The 25,615-nt window shown below is 35.5% G+C and overlaps 1 protein-coding gene across 3 annotated transcripts in view; it reads left to right on the forward strand.

The window, feature by feature from the left end:
* FAF1 (Fas associated factor 1) overlaps positions 1-25,615 on the forward strand; it is a 174,145-nt gene that overhangs the window by 66,467 nt on the left and 82,063 nt on the right. For all 3 annotated transcript variants that reach the window (XM_075097652.1, XM_075097653.1, XM_075097651.1), the window contains one exon: positions 18,796-18,882. In XM_075097652.1, the coding sequence (XP_074953753.1) occupies positions 18,796-18,882 (87 nt within the window). The remainder of the gene's footprint in view (positions 1-18,795; positions 18,883-25,615) is intronic.

Consider the following 25,615-nt stretch of genomic DNA (forward strand, 5'->3'; position numbering starts at 1 on the left):
TGATGCAGTAAAGCTGAGCAAACTGTTTCAGTGTGTGCATATACAGTAGGTATTTCTCTCCAAATTAATATTTGCATTTGAAATACATGTGTAGTGCAAATACATGAGAAGTATATAACAATTAATAATATTTTGTGTTTGATGTTTACATATTATGTGTTCTGCATTTTAATTCTTAATGTTATCTGCTTCTTTAAGCATCTTGAATTAGTGCTCCAAATGTATTGAGTCAAAGGGATTTATTACTTAGTTATTAAGGTTTGATAGGCATTTCTATCCTTGAAATAGGTTGGGTTTGGTCAGTAGTTAGCTGCAATTTTTTGAGGTTGCCATTTTGTTCTTCAAAATATCAGACCATTTTAAAACTCTTATGTCACCTCTGTGTATGCTTCTGCGTTGCAGTGATGAGAAAAACTTCAAAATAGGACACCGCTTTAATACCAACCAGCCAACTTTGGTTGGTTTCATGGGCAACAAAAATGCTTCTCAGACTTTTTTGAAGCTCTTTCTCAATTCCTTGCATTCTTCTGTTCTCCCATTTGTGAACCATGGCTAACGTACTGTAATGCAGTTGGAATAAGGAAGAAAAGTCAGTTTTGTACTCTCTTCGACTGCTTTGCAATTCAAATGTAGTGTTAAATTAGAAATTACTAGAAGTTTAGTGTTCATATCTGTAACTTGTTTACACTTTTAATTTCTAGAAATGTGCTAACCATGTTCTACTGCTGATAAAATGATGACTTGTTGGGTAACCATTTTTTAGTTCTTTCCCCAATTTAGTGATAAATGTCACTATTACAGAATAAATGTGAAAATACTCTACTGTATCATGAGGCTTATGGTGGTTTGGAGGAGTACAGTGTTGCAACAGTTGTTCTGTTATCTTAGGGAATGGAGTGAGATATGTGGAGCTGTGTTTATACAACACAAAATTAGCTGTATTCCCAAAATGCACTTTAAGATAGCTTATTTTTCTGGTTATTTTATAAAAAAATTAAGACCTTGTAGCATCATAAATTTAGGACCAATTCTGCCTTCCTGTCTGTGCGCACAGTTAGGATGTTGCTCCTGCAAAGCTGTGAGTGACTTCTGGGGGTGGTGTCCTGCTGCCCTCCTTGTAGAGGCGTCCCCAGAGCTTGAGGGTGGGAGAGGCAGGAGGAGAGGATGAGCTGTTCTCAGCAGCTGTTTGCCCTCAGACTTCTGTTTTGGGTTCTAGCTGGGAGTTGATGTCACTTTGTAGCTGTATTTAACTCCTTGACATCCTGCTCCCCTCTTCCTCCCCATGTGCTGCTTTGAAGGCAGCCCCTGGGGTCCGCGGCAGTCTGGCTTCTGTGGGAGCCAAGCCACCCCTCAGAAAGGGAGCCTAAGAAGCAGTGCAGAAGCAGGAGCCAGGCAGTCTTGTCAATGGCTTTTTTTCCCCGAGTGTTAATTGTGGTCACAAAAGTTAAGTGTTTCTGTAAAATTAACATCTTGGTATTATGCATTTATTTTCACCATGTAGCTTCAATGTCAGGTTCACTCAGCAGACAAGTCAAAACAAGAATATTTTTTCTATCTGCTGTTACAGCAAGTCTCGGCCTGGGATATCAGAAAATCACAGTGTTCGTTCTGGTTAGCAGCTAATAGGAAACAATAAAGATTTAGGGTTCAGAATTTAATTGGCACTGAGGTTGACGCAGGAAGAACCACACACAGTTTACTCTTGTGAAGCTTTATTGATTCTTTTTTAAAAGGAAAGCTCTGATGAAAGTAAAAAGAGGCATTTAATTTGCAAGTATTTCTACACAGTTTTTATTCTGAAATGCTCTTTTCTATCCCTCTATATGCCTGCACAGTAAACATGCCTTAAGATCTTCTGATTCAGAGACAGATACTGAAAAACAGAAGTGTAAGGCTGTCATTCCTACTGTTCAGCTTGTTCATTTGGATGATATTAGGGCTTTCTTACAAGTTAAATTTGCATCTTTCCCAAGGCTACTGTCTGATGTGTATTTGTAAGTATTTTTAAGATAATGTGACCCTCGCATATCCTCAAAATATCTCCATCACAGATTTTCGTCTTTCAGTGACTTATTTCCAAGGATCAGATCAGGAATATTGCTCTTGAGGTGGGCGTATGAGCAGAAGCTTCCTGTTTTTCTGACATAACCTGTATACCGTATACCAAAGTCTGGAAATAGGATCTTTTTGGTCACTGAGGCAAATGATATTTTGAATTTCAGTGAGTAACTGAGGATATTTCTTCAAGTATAGATTGATCCCATGCTTTCAGAGTCTGCACCAAGGTCAAAGATATGCAGCAGAATGAACTGCAGAGGCCTTTGAATGACTTCTGCTCCCATGGCTTCCTTGCAAACCATGATACTGAGTCCTCAGGGTATCATCACTGGCACAGCCACCAGAGATGGCCCTATATTCAATAGCTGGTACCTCAACCTGTACTTTCAAAACAGTTTTGAAGATTCTGAAAAGGAGCAACCTATTTCCCTTTCAGTCTGATCAGTCCATTTTCTCCATAGCTTTGGTGATAGATTACACACATTTCTTCCAGTCAGGAATTATAATTTAAAATGCCTGTCTCTGTGACACCATTGCAAGCAGCTTTCTGCCATCCCTGGAACCTTTTTTCCTGCTGCTTTTCAGGAATTTGTTTTCACAAGACATCTGCAGGCAAGACACTCCTGGGTCTTCTAATCCATTGGGCTTTAATAATGAACCTTATGCCAAGGGAAGAGGATTTTGCAGAAACTTATTCCAAATATCTAAAATGAATACAAGATGGGAATACTTATCTTTAGAATAGGGGGTCTGAGTGCCTTTGTTTTCACATTCATGTAGAGAGTTTTGATGTTACTGAGCAAGTTTCTTTACTCGAGGAGGTCAGTTAATCTGTGTTTCCTAACCTGCCAGATTCCTGTCTGTCTTTTGCAGCTCATTTCTTGCCCAAGAACTGTCCTTGAGTGTGTGTGTGTGATGACTGCTATTCATGCCTGTGTCACTTAGAGACACAAAGCTACAAAATAAATTCACCAAATTTATTGTCAGCAGTCATGCCGTCCATGTGAGGGGATGCATGGCTTTCTGTCCCTTTCCTGATGATTGGCAGGTAAGCGACAGCTCACTTGCCCAGGCAGGATCACAAGCTCTTTATAGAATGTTTCTCAGCAGCTGTTGATAGTCTGTATGCAGAAGCCTCACGTATCCCAGTGTCAAGGTGATGATAACACATAAACAAGGACGTTCAGAGTCTTGACTTCTCTATTGGAAAGCATTTGGTCTTTCAGAAAGGCCCATTACCTTGTGGTTCTTCTGCTTGACTGCCCAAAGATGATGTGCAGAGATGATTTGGAACATTTCTGACAACCAGGAGACCTTGGAGGATATCCTCAAAACTTCCCAGGCTGTGGTTACTCAAGGCTAATCATTTAGATCCAGAAACAACAAAAAAAGTGCTAATGAATCTATTCCAGACCTTACATCTCTTTAGAGGGCCTGTGATATACATTCTTGATCCGTTGGATGTGCCTCTAATTAATTTTCTTCCAAGTGTTCTCACATAAAACCATAAAAGAGGTGGTTATGGTTTCACTGTCTCGTTTGAAACAACTTTAGATGCAGGGTATACTCTCTCTGCAGGTGAACGACCATCAGCATATCCCAGTCCTTTCTTCAGGTTTCTGCTGTGTTCTTACTGGGCTGTAAGAGATTTGTCTTCCCCACCTCAAACCTATGGACCCCCGTGATGTATGTGGATACTTTCAGGGATGCAGGGTGCTTGCTTGTCTCCAGTAATGGATGTTCATTGTAACAGGCAGAAGTATTCCAGGAGCCAGCTGAATGACCTGGTTTTGGTAGAAGTCTAGGTCCTTGTCTCTCATGGAAACTTGTTCCCAAGGGATATTGGATTATTTCCTGGATTTCTGGAGTGCAGAGCTCTCAGGTACCTCTCAGCTAGCCAATGTCTCTGCCATCTCAGCCCGTTACCCGTTAGTAGTAACAAGGAAAGTTACTGCTCAAAGTGGAACTTATCTGTTGCTGTCCTTTCCGGTCACAGGTTTCCTTTGCCATTGTTGCAGTAAGATTAAAAAATATTTTGAAGTGTGTGAGAAATAAAGACTCAGTGTAACTCTCTTCTTGTTATAACAGAATAATAAAGAAGGCTGCGCAGGAGCAATTCATCACTCTCTTTCAAGCGCTTAAAAGAAAAACAGCTGAAAATATTTCTTTGGGAGATACTGAAATACCTCATTAGATCTTTCTTTTTATTGGCTGTTGAGGTGATAATTCTGTAACAGGAACGAAAGTGAGGGTGAATTTTGCTTTGATTTATAGAAATGTGTTAATTTGAGCAGAACAGATCTTTTCTGATCTTAATATTTGTTATCTATGAGTATTGTTTTGTAATACATACTATCTAGTTTTATTTTAGAGAAAACCTAATTCTGAGGGGGACACTTAACTCTGTGCAACATTGGAGGTATTTTTGGGGAAGTGAGTAGCTGAGATTTTGGCCATTTGTTGCTGTCTCACAGAGGTCCTGAGAGGTTTCTAGGTTATCTTCCCAGTCAAAACATTCTTCCTAATAGCAGTTTCATCTGAATAACGTGGAAATTAGTGGGGAGTGAGAATGAATGGGCACATCCCTCGTCTTCAAAAACTTAAAATGAAGTTCTGAAAAATGCTCTTTTCTAGGCAGCTTCTGTGACTTTTTTTTGTCAGCTTTTCTGTCATAAATGCAGTTCAAGCTTGTGAAGCAGCTTTTGGCAGGAGTGTGCCAGTATGCCTTTGATAAAAACGTTAGATTCAGCAAAACAGGACTTCTTTTCTTCATAAAAGGTTTGCTGCTTGTAAAGAAAATTTCCTCATTGGAGAGGCTTCCAGATTATATTAATCGCCAGATTGTTCCGTGTACCAGTTTTATAGAGTTCACATTTATTGGTTTTTCTCATTTTCTGGTAACACTTTTCCTTCCTCTTCCTGTGTCTGCAACTGCATAGTACTCAGACTTCAGGTTTTCCAGTATCGCTCTCAGCTTACTGTGTTTATTTTAACTGTCCCCAATATTTTTTTGTTATCTGATAACTTCTAATAGAGAACAGGAGTTGAAAATAACCCTTTATAGCCTACACAGAGAAAAACATGATTTTTGACAACTTGAACCTTACTAGGTTGCTTTCCCCTTCATCTTTTTGTATTCTACAAATACATATGGCTTATGTACACCTACCATGAGTTCAAGTGCTGACTTGTTTGGGGAAAGACTTAAAGAAATTAAAGAAAGAAAAGCCAAAGAGAATGCAGACTGGGGTTTTTGGTCAGGTTGCAGCTGCTCTTTTCAACACTAATCTGTTTTTTGAGGAAATACATTTTAAAATATTATTCATTAAAACAAAACAAAATTGTATGGCTTCTTTCAGTAAAGATAAGAATTTCTATTCAGTGATTGCACCTTTGCCTGATTCATTTGTTAACTCAACAGAATTTCACCTCTGCTTTACTCACTGTCTTACTGTCTTTAACTTTTTAAAATCCTGATGAAGATCAATTTTCACCTTATCATGGAAGAGGAAGACAGGTATAGTTGACAAATACGTGCAGATGTTAATGATAATGATTTTTATCCCTTATTCAGAAAACTCTTAATAATATTTTCACCTGTACTGCCACAGCTGCTGAAGTGCAATCTGTGTCACTAAAAAGAAATGAAAGAGGCATAGGTCTTTATATTTTTTAATGTATTTTTAGTTCCTACATTAAAAACCAAAAGCACATCTAATATCTGATTTTTTTTATCTTGTTTACTTGGGGTTTTTTTTGTTTGTTTATTAAAAAACTATTTCATATTGTCTTTGAATGGAAATTAAGATCTAGCTCTCCTAAGATGTGACAACTTCTGAAAGCTTTAAAATTGTTTCCAGTGAAATTGCGTTTGGGGCCCAAGTACAGGGAAGCAGTGCTTTAAAACAGATTGCTTTATATTTCCCTCTACATGATGTAGAATAAGAATTATATAAATATTTGTACATGTCAAATATGTACTAAGTGAAAGATCTTTATCTTATTAAGTAAATGAGGGGTTTTTTTGGTGGAAGATTCCATAGTTAAAGATGTAAACCAGCAATTTCTTGCTTCTATAGCACAACATAGTTCAGAGCTGAGATTAGAGAAACCCTGTAGAGTGGCTAATACTCAAGGGCATCCCCAACTAGAAAAGTATGTGAATTTAGGCATGGGAGGAAGGAAGGATCTGCTTTAAATTTAGTGTAGGGTCACTGAGTCTTAATGATAGATTAAACAAGGGAGGTGGAATAATGAATAGGGGTATGCAATGTGTAGCACTAATACCAGAAGTCCGTAGTTTTCACTGGTTATTTAATGTCTTTTCCCATATGTTTCTGAATAGAGCAGGTTATGGCAGGGATGAGCTAAGGAATAGCTTTGTTAGTGAATTGTTAAATAGACTGAATTCTCTTTTTTAAAATGTATATTTATATAGGAGAGCTGCTTGTTAATAGTATAACCGAGCACCTTATATGCATATACCTTAAATGTAGCAATATTAGTAACTATATTTGGAATTTATGTGTGTTTGTTGACATTCTTAAAATACGCTGTGCAGATTGTCTGCATAATTTTCTTTTCCAATGTGAAACTAACAGCCATTACTTGGTTAAAGCAGAAATGAATTTCAGATTCTTTTTGAATACTGCTGATGTAAAGAAAAACCCTGAAAGAAGTGGTGATTTGGTAGACGTGAAAATGAAATGGAGGAACTACCAAGAAATGTTTTTGTTGGCTAACAGCTGAGTAAACCTTGTTTTATCATTTTTTAAACTTGAATTTAAAATAACATTAATATAATATCTATTAAAATTTAACCACATAATATAATTTATTAAATTCATACTTACAGTGACTAAGAAAGATATCACAGTTTACTTCAGTGTTGAGTTCCTGATGAGTTCTCACATGTAAGAGTCTGCCACTTGCCTGATACCAACAAGGTATCTGGCAAGGTAATCAAGCAAGTCAACTCTTGAGTTATTAATGGGGTTTCTGGGTAACCCATATTCTCTTTTGTGTGGTGAAGATATCAGCAAGTCTTTAGAGAAAATGCACTTCTCATGTAATTTTTCCTTTGGGTTACAGCTGTGGTTGCAAACGACGCTGGCAGATGCAGTATAAGTCACACTAAAAGCTTCGCCCTGTTGTTGCAACAGTACAACAGTATTGGTGAAATTAGTGTTTTCAGATCTGTGGCTCATCTTCATTTTTAGATGCATCTTGTTGGTTGGCACTGAGAATAAAAGGGCCGCAGAGAGACCCTACCCATCTCTCTTCTCTAAGCAGCAGGCTTGCTGTGATCTTTAAGTGTAGAAGTGGTGGGAAGAAATAGGTAAAACACTGAAGTTAGAGGACTATCAGAGGATTTCTCTACCTGTAAGTACTGCAGAACTCTCTGCACAATTGTGGTACTTTGCTTCACAAGATTCATAGATTAAACTACTTTTTAACATAATGTCTAAATTTGCAAATATTTTCTAATATTGACCATTTAAAGAAATTGAAAGGATTTTATATTGCTTCTAGTAGCAATAAAATATGGTCTCTCATTAAAGAGTATTTTACCAATTGTCTAGAAATGAGACAAGTAAAAACACATGACAAAATACAGATTTTGTGACGTTCCATTCATTAAACTAAAATTGATAGGCCTATCACTTAAAATAAGGATTGTCTCTGAAGCACATGTGGTTTATGCTTTTTCCAAGACTTCGAAACAATCAATTTTTACTCTGAAACATGTTTGGGTAGGAATGGAGGAAGATGCTGTCCATCAATGAAATATGTTAAGGAGTGTATGTCTTTGTATCATAATCTGAGATTTGCGAGGGGCGGTAGGATTTAGTCTCTCATTGGACCAAAGCAAAAAGAAATTTGAAAGAGGGAAAGGTGGGGTTTTTTGTATGAATACAACTGTTACTCTTTACTATAATTGAACGTGATGAGAATGGGAAACCTAACTTCCATTCATCTCCTTATTAGTTCCTGAAATGACCATCTATTTTGCTATTTATTAATATGACTGATTACTTTTGAGACCCATGAAAATGCACAAGTAGGGAAGAAATGAAAGACCAATATATGTATTTATCATGCTTAGGCTGTTGCAGACTAGTTTCTTGTGAATGACGATGAGGGTTTTGTCTTCAAATAAATTTGTCTAAATTTTCTTTTGTTCAGAACATGACAGCTGTGAAAATGTAACAGATCTACTTCCCACTGCAGGAATCACATTGACTACCTCTTTCACTTAGAGTGATAATTCAAACCCTAGAAATAATCTTTAAGGTCCTTAAGGTCCTTAGGAGTGGGGACCTGACTGTATCCAAAATATTCGCTATGCTGTAACTCATTAAGGCAACTAGTTCCTTAAAAAGGAAACAGCACAGCCAAAACAAGATACCGGAAAGCATAATACAGACTTCTTGCTGAAGAGTTCACACACTAATTCCTAACAAAGGAAGTAGAACAGATTGAGAGACAGGAGCTGCAAAATTACACTTGTTTGTGCAGGAGTCTGAATATGCCCATGTGATATGGACAAACTGGGATCAAGACTGTGCAACCGGCATGCAGATTTTTTCTTACTTCCTAACCTTTGTTCATGTTTTACCATTACCCAGTAGTGGCAGTAACTTCTGGCCCTGGCTCTAATAGGTCTGAGAGAAGTTTGGATGGACAGAAAGTGTATTTAGTAGTTTAAATCATGTTTTCATACCAATTTTAAATACTTTGGATCAAAGTTACTGGTCTTGGTCGTGCCCTTAACTTCATGATAAATGTCAAGTTACATTTTTCTCCAAGTTACTGATTTAATCACTGAGATGATTTATTAGGATTATCTGTTACGTCTTCTAAGCATGCAATCCATATGAAATTACTTGTCCCTTGACTTCTGATGACCTCTTTCATCAAGTTAGCCCAGATACAAACTCTTGCCCTCGTGCAGTCATCTGTTGCATTTAGTAGATCAGCTGTTTCAACTACTTGTTTTCATATGGCTTTTTTCAGGTCCCAAGATCATCGAACTGGTCTTAATAATTATGATTTTCTAATTTGCAGTGTTTTTCTTATCAGTCTTTCATGGCTTCTTCCTAGAGGTGTCCTAATTCAGCTGGTATATCCTTTATTAGATATAGGATATATAGCTTCAGCTCTGTTACAGCCTCGTACACTGCTGCAGCAGAGTCCAAAATAATCCCTTGGATTTAATGTAATTTTCCTGTCATGCTTTGTGAAGCACTCTGAAATCTTCTGGAGGGTGGTAACTAGAAGTAACATTTTCTATAGTGAAACTAAGGTCTCATTTTTCCTGCCAGATGGAGGATCTTGCATGAGTATTGGTGTCCAGAGTTTGTTTCACAATTTTTAAAGGGGTCTTAAACTGTTAATTTTAATGGAAAGAAAATGCCTGATGTTTGGCAATTTGTCAACAACTTAGGACATAAAAGCAGCTGGAATTGGGATGGTAGCATTAACAATCTGTTTTGGTAATTATCCTGTTTTTTTTTACAGCAAATAGATATCCTTTCTTGGAGGAACAATATTAAAAACTCTATTTACGCTTTATATTGCAGTTGAGTACTTTGTCAAAAGAGTAGTTGCCTCTTGGTAGTGATCTGGTAATAGATGACTTAGTAGCAGTCACCTGTTGTCTTTCACAATGTGCATGAAGGTCAGTTAAAAGTTTCCACAGAGCAGTGCTTTTTCATTTAGGTTACTAATAAGTATATTTTCTCAGATGACCATTCCTACTGAATGGAAAAGCAAACTAGGACTTCAAAATGTCTCTTTTCTGTGTCAGTGCACTGTATGTAGAACAAAAAAAAACCTTCAAGTAGTACCATCAGTTTCATTTTTTTAGAAGTAGTCTTTAAGGCTTTGTAAAATTGTAATAATTTGTAAATTCATAAATAAATACATAAATGATAGATTTGTAAAATTGTTTTGGCAATAAGCCTTTGTTGTTTGATTTCTTTTAATCCTAATCACATTTTCCTTTCAATCTCTAATGTCACAGCTAGCTCATACTCTAATTATTTCCTACCTATTTCAACCTCATGCTTGTGTGCTGCTAAAATGATATTTTTTTAAACGCTCATGTCTCTTGCCTCAATTTCTGAAGAATGTGTTTTCCCTTCTTCTGTAGGAATTTGTTTCTTCTTTTAACCTTCTATTAAAAAATTCAAAGGGTCATGTGGTTTTAAGTTCAGAGGGGATTATCACAATTAGGTCTCCTAGGCACTACAAGCAATGAATAATAATAATTATGTAGGCTGAACCTTTGCGCAGTGCAGGCCATATAGCAGCAATCAGTAACTTCTGCATCAAGTTCAGAAGATTGTAACTTGCATTTAGCGATAACACTGTTCTAGAAGGGTATAGCTAAATTTAGGTATTTAAAGATGGAGATCAACAAAGAGGTTTCTTTATTCCATGGAATTAAAATGTGCATGTATGCTGGCAGAAAACTGAGGCATTGAGAAGTAAAACAAGATTTTAAAGATAGTGAAACAGTTGTGTATAGAATTTGAATATAGTGAGTGATATAATATAATATAGTGAATATACTTAATATTTGCCACTTGCTGCAGCCCAGAAAAATGCCAGATCGAAAGCAGTGGCAAAAAGTAGTACCTGGTAGCTTGAAGAGAGCTCAGATTAATTCTCAAACCTCAAACCTTGTCTAGGCAAGAGACTGAGGTTGGGACAATATCTTGCTGAATCTTTGGGGGAACATCTCATGTGCTTGCAACATCTATCTTTTTAGATTATATTGTAGGTATAGATACATATTGCATGAGGCACTCAGAAGATCATGTGTCAAAAGATTCAGTAAAGTTAAGTTGAAGCCTTGCTTTTATTTTCTGTTTCAAAATTTGCAGGTTTTAACCACAAAAATTTTCTAGTATTACCGAGTGGAAGATTTTATTATAGGTTGTGGGGTTAAGACACTAACTTGGCACAGACCCATTTAAAAAAGGTCAAATGACATCCAAGAAGGGTTGGTTTGAAAGAGGTTTAAAATATGACGTCCAATGAATGAAATAGAGGATAATGATGTATTAGTAATTGTGAAGTCTATAAAAGCAATTTGTTCACAATGTTATTTTTATTGCTGAAAGGAAACTGCCGAATGCTTCTTTACATGCATTTACAAAATATAATGAATTTTAAATGTCATTGCATTTAGTTAATTTTTAAATCATCTGGTGATTCCTGAACTGGATGGGCTTCTGATAACAACTTCTAGTTAAGAAAAAGTTCCAAATTATTTGAATAAGTGTTGCAACTCAGAAATATAGTTGCTCAATGAGGCTATAAAGTGAGTAGCTAGTGTCTCTAAAGGTGCCTTTCTCTCAGCTGTAGAGTGAGTAGACAGAACATATCCAACTGGCTTAGGAAAAAAAACAGTTTATTTTTTAAATTTAGGACATTTAAAGTTTTCCAGTAGTATTTCACATGAGTAATTAGAACTATCTGTAGTCCTCAAGAATTTACATCAGTAAAATGTAATTACCATTTTTGGTTTGGTTTCGGTTTGATGACTCCCTATGATAGATATAAATCTGGGGAATGAGGCTATGAGTGCTTCGGGCTTGCTTAGTGTTTCATGTGACTTAGTCGTCTTTGTTCGAACTCTTATCAGCAAAATGTCACAAAAATCACACATTATTTTCCAGTATATTTGAATAGTTGAATAGTTTGAATAGTTGAATAATGAATTCAACAAGCTTTCTAATGAAGGTATTGGCGCAATATTTACTGAATACTGCAGTACAACACAACCCGTTTTTACAGTAGTTTAAACTGGGCTTATTTTGGTTTGAACACTGTTCCATACACTCTAAAGTGAAAGTTGGATGTCACAGTGGCTTTTCTGTACCTAAAATGTGTTTAATTGCAGGAAAGTGGTACATGAAAACTTAGCAGAAATTTTCTACTGATTTTTCGTGTTGCAACTTGCTGATGAATTCTGCTTTGTATGTGGGTGATGTACAATGGACATTCAGGTTCTCTTAGGGTCCTTTAGGAGGGTTTGAAATTGCGTATTGTTTTTAATTTGAAAATGAAACAGTCCTAATTACAGGGAAGAGAATACTATTTTCAGGAGGTATACAAGTTTTGGTGCTTTTATTTGTTTCACTTTTACTTGTCGTGATAGAATAAGCAAGTAATGTATTTCAGACATTGAATTAGAACCAATTATCTTAGCATTTAATGCATTTTTATTCTGCATTAAGCAAGACGAGGTTTCAAAGCTGTAGCCTACTAAAGGGGACAACTTAATAAATGCAGACCAGAATCTTCTCAGAGGTATTAAAAGCAGAAATAGTAACTTAAATGAAGAGCTGAGAAATAAAAAAAATAATTAGAGACTTTATTGTAGTAAAACACACATTTGAGTTCTTGTGTATTTCATAAAAGCACTGAATCACAACTGATTTTGGCTGGCAAGCTTGGGCAGGAGACGAGTTCTTTTGCATTCAGATTAGATCTTAAATATTTAGGTTGGAAGTGTATTTTTTTCCTCTACATTACAACAGAGTGAAATGAGTATATGTCCAAATGTAAACAGTTAATTTAGCATAGTGAGTCTTCCTTGGAGAGTTTCAGTGGTATGAAATTACTGAGAAGCAGATGCTGTTATTTAAAATTAGCCTGATTGTAACATCTTAATTCACCGATTGAAAGCATTCCATAGTTTAAACTGAAGTCAGCTGCTAGAAGGTGAGATTGGTTATCATTTGATGTCTTTAGATTTGCATTATTGTTTTTTAAGTAAAGCCAGCACTAAAATTAAAATTTACTGATGTAAATAACCTTAGTTCTTTATGTTGTTATATAGTTTATTTTATTGTGTATTGGAGATATAAAAAGGCAAACAAAATTGTGAGTGGAGCAGACTTACACCATTCCCCTCAAATGAATCTTGCATAAAGTGACCTGAGAGTTCTGGTCTGGGTGCTAATGTTAGTCGTGGTGTATACAGTACACTACTTGCTATATATTAATATATCCTATTTGTGGGTTGCTATCTAAAAATTATTGCACATATCACTTTTTAAAACAAAGAACTTCAGTTTCTTGTTGACTGCAGATAGCCTTTTCCTGATAAAATGCAAAACACTTGTTCTCTGGTATGGGAAAATTTTAAATATGGATCACTTATTTTTTGTTTTTCATTTTCTCTCCTAACTTGTGTTTCTGTCCTGTGTCTTTACTATTACTATGGACCAAATCTATTGCAATGGGTAGTGGCATAGATGTTGATTCAGAAATTCTTTCTCTCTGGTTTTAGGTCTCTATATTTTTAGTAGTTCTTGTTAGTCCATAGTTAACTAAAACTACCCTTTTATCTGACCCATCTTTTTGTTCATAACTATTTATAACATCATTATCCTTTCAAATTAATCACTTTATCACCTTTGACACTCCTCTATGCTTAGAAACTTGGTAGAGCCTGTCCCTGCTTCCCATGTACTACTGCCAGATTCCTGATGCTCTTTGTGGTCTGTTGGTGGAATTTTGTCTGGCAGAAATGTTAAAGGCTTTCCTCTGTAATCTTGAAGACTATCGCTTTAGCTGGTTCTGCCTCCTTTCTTTCCATCTTTCTTCACCAAAATGCTTTTGCTTACTTTGCATTTCTTTCTGTCATTGCCCCATCCATATTGTTGCTGTCTCCTGAAAATTTTGCTTACTTGTCTTGGCTTCCTCTCCGTTACAATGTCAAAGTCAAGATTCTCACTTTCTACCAGTGCCCCATGCAACCTTGCTCTGTCTGCATCTGATCTCATTTCCCCGCGTCCCCCCAACTCACATTCCACATTCCTCACAGTCCTCTGACTTTATTGCTCCTTTTGTCTGCCTTTCATGCACTCATTTTTGCACTGTCTTTCATGCTGCCTATGTGCCTGGAACAGTCTTTAGCATCTCAGCCAATTTACAGCTTTGCATAAATTATATTTAATAATAAGACTTACACAAGTTCATTATCTACATTATTTCAATTAACTTTGTACCTGCATAAGCAGAAAACAGCCTGAGGGAAACTACTTTTAAACTTTGTTGTGATTTGTTGTGATTCAAAGATACAGATTCAGGCACGACAGTTCTTTGGTGATTCAGCATAAATTTAATTTTTTTAACAGCTTGGTAGGTGTTGGGTTTTTTTTTTTTGACAGTAGATTTCAGATTTTTCTGACTGAGAGATAAGAAAATAGCTACTTATTCCTGCTAAGTGAAACCACCTGAAGGTCATGATCATCATCTCGTTACCTGGTACAAGCTTCTTCCCCTGTGATACATTTTACTTCATTTTATCCTTACTAATATGGATGTGGAATGGTTTTGAATGTTGGATTAACTTCATATCTACAAACAAAGTGTATCTTTCATGTTTAACCTTCCTTTTAAATCAACATACTCATCTGTTTGCAAAAAACAATGAAGGATAAGAAAGTAAGACTGTTTATATCTGGGAAGTTTTCTTAGTGTGTTGGCTATTTTGATGTACAGGTTTTCTTAAAGTATTAAAAGTTGTTTCATATTTTAACCCCCTTCTAACACCAGTGAAAATGAGCTGAAGGGAAAACTTCGTGTGCTTCTCCAGCATCAGTGTATAACTGCAAGGGAGGGCATTCTGCAGGAATTATACATAATTTTCCGAGTAATATTGGATCTGAAATACACGGGGTATTTTTTTTTTTTGTTTAAATGCTTGCATTGATACTGTTCACAGCTGAGTTGTGGAACCAAATAGATGTGCCTTTAATTTGTTTTTAAATGATCTTGTATATTCTGGAGATTATAATCTGAAGGGTGGCTGCCATAGTAATGTGCTAGTCACCATGGCACCTGAACTTTATGAAAAGAAATTCTGGGCTGCACAAAGACAATGCCACCAATTAGTATTTCAAACTGATCAAAGGTGGGGGACCAAAAAGTTTGCCAATAAATGTAGCTCAGTGGCACTAGAAGTTAGAGTTTGGTTTACACAAATTTATAGAGACTTCAATCTTCCTATCGATACCATGTGAATTTATAAACAAAATCTTTAAAACAGACTTCATCCATTTACCATGCTAACTTTTTTCAGTTACATGAAGAGTATAGCTGCAGGTTTTCATTTCACAGGCCTAGTGAAGAAGTAGTTTATAGTTCTGCTTGATACGAATCTTTAGAACTTTTTGCTCCTTACAGAATTTTTAACTTTAACTGAAATTGTCAGTTAATGAAGAAAAGTGGTTTTCTGTACTTGATCAGTAAACATCCCTAGTCTCTAAATTTTTCTTAAAACTTTTGCAGTCTGCTTACTTAATGCTATTCTGATTATCAGACAAATGTAAAATTTAATAGTTATTTAAAAGCAAGCTTATTTTATCTTAAATAATTGATTGTGGCTTGTTGTTTGAAAGAGGACTACTTTGGCATGAATTCCAAATCCAGTTATGATCTTAACTCAAGCAGTTTGTTTAATCAAACATTACTCTAATAAGTCTTACATGGTCCCCTACCCGACCAGGCCTGTCTATAACAACCGGTTTATTCTGCGACGAGTTGCTCAACAGATGTCATTCTGGTAGAATAATGCAGCAGAATACTTGTGCGTTGGCTAAAATTACTTCAACTTTGATCACTTTTGTCCAGCACATCAGTCTGGCATTGTGCTTTATACCAACATAACACTTTACCCCGAGCATGCCTTTCAAGCTTAGAATAGCAGAGGAATGTTATTGAATTCAGTGCAGTTACAGATGAGTTAATGAAAGAAGGGAAATACTGTTTTTTTCATAATGCCTTTCTGTTGTACTTTGGAATTAAAAGGGAATTTGAGGAATGTGACTTCTGAGTTATTTATTTTTACTTCTGAAGGCTTTTTGAAAACAATATTATGTAGCTGTATTGATTCCACATTTCTGTGAATGAGTTTCACTTGTTATTTGAAAATAGTTCATTTTAGAGTTTGATATTGTGAAAATAATATTATCAGACTTTTTTGATGTGTAATTGGTGAATAGTTATCTCACAGGGACAGTTTATCTCCATTTGATGCAAGAAAACTAAAATAGCAAGAACCGTATTCTTGCGATCACAGATCATTATTGCTACATTTTGATGGGCTGTTGGGGGGTCAGTACAGAGTAATGACATCTCTTTACCTTGATACTACTGTGAAACGAATACTGCACAGCAGGCTACCTTCTTGTTAAGAAGCAGTGAAGAAAGGCTGTTTGTTTTGAACAGTAGGAATGAGATCATATACCAAGTTCTTTAGAGTTCAGTCTTCCATAATTCCATTTTTCACAGGTGCATGTGTGTATACATATGCATATGTGTATATGTAAGAATATACCATGTATACGTGTATTTGAAATTATTTAAAGAAGTTGCTAATAGTTAAGGTATATTTTGTATTTTTCAAAGCATGCCGACATGCTTAAATACAAGAAGGCACTAGTATGAAGTGCACTTTATTTACTAAGAAGTACTTCAGTATTCTGTGTCTAAACCAAAACAGTGTTCTTGTTTTAGTTTTTTAAATTAAAATATAGTTGTAAACTTTTTAACCGAAACAGTTACCAGATCGGTCTCCCTTGCAAAGACTCCTGAACAAACCCAATATTAACATAAAGGTTATCAGTTGTACATGTAATTTACCAGTTTTACAAAAAAAAGGAAAGATATCTTAATGATTCTAAAACATACAGTGAATGTAGAGCTGAGCTGAAAATCCATCCCAAATACATGTTACGATACTGAAGTGTCCAGATAAGGAACCCACATGGTCTGACTTTCATCCTTTAGTGAGATGTAGACTCAAGAGTTGGAACTAGTGTATCTTGCTGTTAGATAATAATTTGAAGCCATTATTTTCCTCTCATCTGTGTAGAATACTTTTATAAAGCTTTAAACTGATAGTATTGAAATTATTATCTGCATCACCTATATATTAAATCTACCCAGAAATGGAAGAGTTCTTCACAGTTATTATTAAGGGGCACTTTATTAGTATGAAGTACTATTACCACCACTACTACTACTAAGAGTAGTGAGAATGAGCAACAATAATTGAATGGAAGATCGGAGAACTGGAAGTATAGTAAGGGCACTGTACTTTCTGTTTGCTCTCTAAATACCCTGCATTTTGTCAGTCATGTTTATTCGTTGGCAAACTCATGCAGCAGTGCCATGAGGAGTCTTTTGAAGAATGTTGCCCAAATCAACATTAGTGAGCAAGCATATGTGTGGAAATCCCTGCCTCGTCCCTCACCCCCCTTAGGTTATTTATAATTATTAGAACAGTTCTTTTACCATTTAATGGCTGCACATGTATCATTCATCCATGTATTAATGTGCTTGAACTCTGTGCAAAATTTAAAAGAAAGGATCTATGCAGCATTGCTCTCTAAAGGTGATCCTGAGAAAAAGGGTTTTGGTGCTATTTCATTATGCAAACACATTTTTAGATAAATATCTACTGCCAGATATTACATGTACATCCTGTACTAAAAATAAATGCCAAATTTTGAAGGAACATATGTACATTCCATGTGTTTATATTACCGTATTACCGTACCATGTAGTCAAAACTCAACTGTGCTTCTGTGATGAAGCTATGGCAAGTACAGATTAAGTTAGGGTCAGATTATATAAAGTGTCATTACAGTAGATTGATTTGTTTTATTGTACTATGTCCTTAAGAATGGTAGTTTAGAATCACCTTTTATTAGTTTCATAAAGAGGAAACCTTTTAATATATGGATTATGTTAGTATTTCTCATTTTGACAAATATCAGTTTTTTCCTGTTTTTTTTTCTTAATAATTTTTCTGTTCAGACAGAGAAAGTTGTTAGGTCAGGGTAAGTGTGCTAGACTGCACGCCAGGTAGAACATGCCAGCTTTTTTATCTGTGTTAATGTTTTTGAGGAAAGAGTTTTGTAAGTCTTGTATTTTGCAGCATTCTTCCAATGTTTGAAGTTTTCAGCTCTTTCTTCTTTTCCCCTTCCTTTCCTCCTGACAGCCATCATGTGAGATTATTAATGGTAGTGACTTGTATTTTAACAGCATGAGAAAAGAGTTGATGTAAAAATTAGTTTATTTGCATTTTGTTAATATTTGAAATGGGCTGTCTTCACTGGAGATGTGCTTAATTTATATTTTCATGTTTAATACTATCACTTTCATTTTTTTTACCCCATATAAGAAACTCATGCAAGAATAGTTGGTTTTCTTATTGCGTTAGCATGAACCTAAAATTTTCAGGTGAAAACAGAGTATGTTAACTACCAAAACCTGTAACAGAATTTTTGTTATTACCTTTATTATTTACCTTTGTTATTATCTTCTGCTTCCCTTCAGTTTGATCATTACTTTGTAATACTTTTTACAGGGAAAATTCATGTTATAAATTGTTTTACACATTTATGATACTTCAGTAATAAAGTATCATTATTACATTAATTAATTAATTTATAGATTTTTTTTTCTTTACAATAGTTTTGTTCAGTTGCTTTCGGCAGCACTGAAATTCAGCAGTACTGTATGTAAACGTGTGGAACAGACCTGAATCTTCAAATGTTGGAGGAACCTGTTGTACAAAAAGTAATTGAAAAAAAAAACCGAAATAAAAAACTTGGGATTATGATGAAAAGAATGCAATTTCCTTTCATGCTTTTGTTAGTACAGGTTCTGAATGTGGTTTTTATTGTTGTTTTTGTTTTTTACTAGGTAAAGCGGAATGTGTATGACCTAACTAGTATCCCTGTCCGTCACCAGTTATGGGAAGGCTGGCCTCCTTCTGCCACAGATGACTCAGTAAGTACCTTTAGTTCTCATTTAATTTCTTCCTACAAATAGCTGATTCTACTTGGATTTTTGATCAGAATGGCCCAATAGCTTTTAGTGTCCCAGGTGCAGTAATTTATCATTACACATACTTCAGAGCTTTATCTTGGAGTATACAAATACTAAATTATTGGCTTCCTAAATCACATTTCCATGGAAATTATTCATGTCTATCAAATTCAGTGCATGTTTTAGATTAGAAGGAGGCGTGTTTCTAGACTGAAGCAAAGTTATGCAACATTGTGGAAGCTGAGGAGTTCTGTTGCAGTGATGGAACTTCAGGGAAAGAGTCCTGTTTTTCACATGTATTCTGAGTGCATATGTAGGTATTTTCCTCAGTTGTGTCCATCAGATTACTGGTATTGTTAAGCCTGTGCCTGGCTTTAAGCAGGAGGTGTTCCTGTTGAAATCGGTGGAGAGCTTCACTTGCTTTTAAAGTATCTACTTTGGTTGTTGCTGGACCAGTAAGAATCTACGGACATTTGCAAGATTACGTTTTGAAATGGTAAATAATACAGTACAATATGTATTCAGTTTTCAGATGTATTTTGCAGGTTTTAGAATGACCATCATTTAGAAATGGAAGGAAATGTTGGTTGAGGTCAATATGTACTCTCAGTGATGGAATCAGCTAACTGTGAATTGCCTACAAATTCATGAAATTGTAGGACTTAACTGCAGAATTCCATTAAATATTGGACTTGTTTCCTTGCATGGTTGTCCCTACAGTGTGTTTTACAGCAAGCGTTTCAGTTCTGCGCAGGCAATTTTCTGCTGGTAGTATGAAAAAGACGCCTAAAAGGCTGATATAATTATGTACTTATGTTGTTTATAGGTTTTGTGGCCTGAGAAAGATGTAGGGAAAAATTATATTTTTATAAAATTCATGTAAATTAATTCAAATGTTTATAAAATTATTTTAAACTAGGGATTGAACCTGAGTATACCGAGTGACAATGGAATTGGGGTTTGCTTTCTCTATGTATTAGCATTATCTTCAATGCATTTCTTTCCTGTACATTTCTACTCTCTTCTTGTAAAGGGAGAATTGCTGTTTGTGTGATAAGACTTATAAGACTGCTGCTTTTTTGCTCTGTGTCAAGGATTTATGCCAATAAAAAAAAAAAAGGCAAAGACTGTCTGAATTTCTAATATTTCTATGATACTTGTAAAATATGTCTGTGGTAGTGTCTGCAGAAACAGCAGTTAAGTTTGAGGGAGATGGGTAAATCTATGTCCGTGTATTCAAGAGAATATCGGAGACGATAGATGTAAGATCTGAAATAACAGCATGGTGTCATGTGGTAATTACAGTCTTTGAAATGTGGATCCATTTTAACATTTTATTAGTTTACATTAGCCCAAAAAAGAATTGGAAACTCAACACTTCTAATCCGTTTTCCCACAGCTGTTAGGTTTTCCCGTATTTTTTTCCCCCTTTCTTTTGAATAGGATACCTCACATATGTAAAACTCATAAATCTGTTTTAAGTCTGTTTTTACAAGTGACATTGTTGCAGGTGAATTTTTCCCCTTTTCATCTTTAATGAAATTGGTGAATGTTGAGTCATCTGCTCCAAAGCAGGAGAGTCCTCAAAGCTCACTGCTCGAGTCTGGTGCAGCTGAGACTTGTCAGCTGTGTAAACAGATTTGAATGTGTTACCAACAAAAATATAATTAATTTCTGTCTAAAATTAGAGGCCATAGCTTACTATTTATAAAGATTTAATGTTAGCAATGATTATCTATGGCTTTGTGATCGGAACATTTTTTCCTTGCAGATTAGAAATATTCAGTAGTAATTACTTCAGCAATTAGTCATTATGTCTTTAGTTCAGAGACAAATTTTAAAACCACTTTTTCAGTTGTGAGTTTTTCATTGGCTGTATTGTATAGTATTCCACTGCAATTAAAGAGTTAAAGAAAGACTTGATTAAAATACTTTTTCATTCACATGTTATGCAGCATAAGAAATACTTTGTAATACCACAGGAGGTTTTTCGCTGCAGTTCTCGTTAACCTTTGGCTTAGCAAACAGGACAACTAAATAGACTTCGCATAATTGGATTCCTGTATCATCTTGAGGCTCTTACGAACCTGACAGACTACAGTCTTCTGACATTATCAGGAAATTTAGTGAAGTCAATAGTCATTTAAAACATTGTTGCTTCATCTCCCTTCAGAGTTATGTTCTCTGCTTGTACTATCTAATGAAATATGGGATACTGTATGAATTGTCAATAACCCTTTCAGATCCTTTTGCACACTTTCACCAGGGAAATGGATATCAAAACCTCCACATGCAGGAGAATGTTTTCATGCTGAGACAGTTTGATTGTGGGAAACAAGGCATATGTAGTCTGTGGAAATCTCATGTTCACCATTTGGCAAGGACATATTTTTAGCTTTCATTGTGCCTGGATAATTTTAATGCCTCAAATTATCTCTGTTCTGCTCATTAAAGTTCAAACAAAGTAAACATAGGAGTTTTAAATAATTCTCTTTTTTAAACAAGTTTACTTAAGTAAAACTTTATATTAAAGTATTAATTTATCTGGTTTCGCGTATATAACATCAACTGATATAATGAAGTCTCAAAAATTATCCTCGAAAATTGAAAGATAAGTATAATTTCATTTAAATAGGCACAGTTTGTCCTTTATTTTTATGTTGGATATCGTAACTACCTTAACATTATTGAGCTTGTAAAATGAAAATGAAGCCAGCATAATTTACTAAAATTTCTGAAATGTATTCCATTTCTCTTTGCTATATCGGCTGAACTTCTAAACTTCCAGTGGTAATTATTGCTGTTGCTGAGTGGAATGAAAAACCTTCAGATACACGTGTAAAAAAAAAAAAAAAAAAAAAACAAAAAACAAAAAAAAAAAAAACCTGAGATCAGTGGTAGGTGGTGTTGTAGTTACAGTTTTTACACTGAAACATTGTGATTATAATTATGTAAGAAAAGATGACTTTTTGGATATTAGCTTTTACACATGCATGTTTGAGGTGAAACTTTTTCCCCCTTGGAGGTCACTGGTTTTTATTTTAGCAGGATGAGTTTTTGTCCCTGGAGTTTCTGTTCATTTTGATAGCATAGAACAGCATCACCCAATTTGGGAAGGAGGAGAGAGGTTGGTTTTGTGCTGTTTGTGTTCTTGGTGTTTAAGCTAAAACTTTTTTCTTAATTAGTTCATTGTTTTAAGTCATTTCAGTGTAGCAATGAGAAATGCCTGCTTCTTCATATGTAATGATGGTGAGCTTGACAAAATGGAATATATTTCTGCACAAAAAAAGATGTAAATGAGGTTTGCAGGGGTAAAGGGGAGGGATACAAAAGCAGAGGATGAAGCGCCCAGTGTTGTAACTGTGCCCTCGCACACAGATCCTGTACAGAGGAACTCACGATCCCTCCTCCCACCTACTGCCAGTAACACTTCGTTTCCCTAAACAGTGTGGTTGGTCAGGACCTCGTATCCTCATTTCAAGACGAGTAACTGTACTACTTTACTATATAGATAAGCCAGTGGATATTAGTTTAGTCAGAAGTAGGTCTACAAGTTACTTGGCTGCACTGAAGAGTCACATTTCAGATGTGACACGTGAGTAGCCACTAACGTATTGAGGCTCTGCATCGTCCTCTGTGAATACGACCACCTTCAGTTCTGTGACGACTGTAGCAGATGTGGTTGACGTTCCTTAGCTGAATTTAATAAAGACTTCTAGGTTATAATCAAAATTCTCAAACGCTTATGTATGATCTAATTGTCATTGCTGTTATATTTAGCTATTTCATTACTTAGGCACAGTCTGTCTGCACAGATAGAAATTAAGAATGCTGATAAATAGTGTTCTGGTACAAAGTCAAACTATTTATGACACTTTTTGGCTGATCTCCAGATTTTTGAAGAGGTTGACTATTAAGCATCTGAGTAATTAGTATTTGGGAGTATATATTTCCTTCCCTTTCCGGTCTTACAAAGGCTTTCTGAACAGAAAGTTTATTACCACATGCTGTCATTGTGATATGAAAACAAGTTGTGAGGTTTACATACACTGGCTCTTTAATTGTAATGGATGCCATGTGTGCATTTACTGGATGGTTTGGAATTTTCCCCATGGAATTGATATGACTAAAGAATGAGTAGTCCTGACAGAGAAAGTGTCTGTTAGTCAGAAACATAAAATTGACTATATTTAAATTAAAATACATAAATCATTAGAAAATACTAAACTAATTTTTTTTCTGTGTAAGAATATCATAAGTATAATTTGGATTATCTGTAATGTTAATTACCTTGTGTGTTACTTTTCTTCTGTGGTTCTCATCAGACTTGCAGTGGAGTAGTAGAGTGGATCTGGCAGGATCTTTTTAATTTAGATACTTAGAAGAATACTTGCAGTCTGTTTTGTTATGTGGGTACAGCAATATGGTAAAGTTTCAATTTAACATTTATACTGTAATCTCAATTTAGTAGTGGATATCCTTAGGCAGCACCCAGTCTTGAAATTCATGGTAATCATAGATTACCATCATAGTGCAGCACGTTCATAATCATTATGAAACAGAAAAGCAACTGAGTAATTTAATAAACAGTTCCTAAATGTCTTTATTTTAGATAACCTTCTGACTTTGACTTATGGCTTGCTTAGATGTTTTTATGTGGATGAAAGTATGACGAATTATCATGTTCTTTCCCTAGAGTAAACGAGGTTACGGAGGTTACAGTTGTTCCTCCACAATATTTTTTTAACCCCATTCCCTTGTCTGTTTTCTATTTATAAAAGTTGAAGATAAAGTAATAGGAATTAATTTTGTTTATATAAAAATTTCCATGTCAGGGATAACCAGTTTTGTGTTATGTTTGTACTTTTTTATCACAATAAAATTTATTTAGGATTGTCTGGTTTCAAAATCTAAAATAACTCAGTTGAAGTGATCTACACCTATCATGTTGTTTTTGGGAAAGGTTTATTTCCTCAGTGCATGGTAACAAGTCTTACAGAAGTACAAGAAGTGCACACTGAAGAGCAAACCCCATTGTATCATGTTAAATACACAAGCTGGTCTAGTAGCTATGTTTTAAAAAACAAAACAAACCAAACAAAAAAACCCCAACCTTTCATTTTTAAGTGTTCTTAACCATGTTGAGTCCTGATGGAACAAAAAGTTCGTCATCTTCTGTTCACACTTCTGCTTCTTGTGGTCCAGTTTTAATGTTGCTTTTTTCAGTTGTTAGAGAATCCTGCAAATGAAACAAATGGGAAGTGTGCTCTTTGCTTCTGTTTGATGTAGGGATATTTGGGATGGCAACAGCCATAATCTCAGAAATCTGGGAATAATAAGATCACCTGTCTTAGTTACCATAAAAAGGGTTCTAGTTTTAATAACTTATTTCATCCATGAATTTAAATTGTCAATAAAAGAATATAATTTTGAGGCTGATCTCATGTTTCTTATGGGGAAAAGCAGCAAGATTGATTTGGACATACAGAGGTGCATTGGGAGTTGGTGAGGTGGTAAGAGTAGATTACGACAGTTTATTGCCACCAGTCAAATAGAAATTTCATCTTTGAGAGCAGGTGCTTATGTTAATCTCTTATCTCTTGGGGAAGGAAGAGACTTCCAAGAAGCATGTTTGGAGGGGAGTGCAGTTGACTTGACCGTACGTATAAGTTGATATTTTTGTAACCACAATTTCTCTAAACCATTGATAGTTTTGCTGAGACAGTCCTCCCATCTGAAAGTACAGAGCCTTTCTTTAGAAGAACAGGTCCACATGGAGCTTTTTTTAGTGTGTCATGGAGGGCTTAAGGAAAATTCCCATAAACAACGTACTAGATAAAAGGCAGGTAGCATATCCATATTCCTTTTCTATCCAAACCAGTGCTTTCTCTTGCTGTTCAGAATTGTGCCAAACCCAGAGTGTAATTAAAAGGACTCAGATTTCCTCATTAAATGTTTAGGGCTTTCATGCTGGTTTCAGCATATCCCAGGTTTACTCTGCTGTCCTCTCTTAACTGGTGATGTTGCCTTGTGTTCTACAGGGAAGATTTTATAACTGTTACAAAAACTTTACTGCTTTTAGAGAATACAGTCTCTGGCTTTATCTGAGATTCCAGTTGTTCTTTGTAATGAAGAATAACTGCTGTCACATTGATCATAACCTTTTTTTCTGGTAAGTTTTTACTGCTGCTTTATTAAAAAGGAAAAAAATCCAACTATGTTTGATTCATGTTTGAATATGGCTTGGGTTTTGTTGCCGGTTCTTGGGCATAGCCAAGCAGAGGAAGATAAGGATGTCCTTGCATTACTTGGCACACTTGCAGACTTGTGCTCATTCTGATTCCTTTGCTTATCTAAGGGAAGGCATGAGGCAAGGAAGGAAGGAAGGTGTTAACATACCTGATGTTAACATGCCTCCTGTGTCCCATGGATCTCCATGAAGTTCCTTGCCTTTCTGAGCCACAAAATTTGCCTGTTGTGCCCTGACCACTGGGTAGATATCTCTTCAAAAGCATGTGGTCTGCCCATTGCAGTTTGTTCTCTTCTGTGCTAAAAATAAATAGTATGGTAATGATTTAATTATTAGGATTCTAGTAAAGAATCAAATCAACTTATAAAAAAGCAATTTTGATTCTCTGAATTTTCAGGTTTCCTAGATGCATATTTGAAACTGCAGTGTATTAATTCTTTAAAG

The sequence above is a fragment of the Phalacrocorax aristotelis genome, chromosome 6, assembly GCF_949628215.1.
Source record: "Phalacrocorax aristotelis chromosome 6, bGulAri2.1, whole genome shotgun sequence".
NCBI classification, from domain to species: Eukaryota; Metazoa; Chordata; class Aves; order Suliformes; family Phalacrocoracidae; genus Phalacrocorax; species Phalacrocorax aristotelis.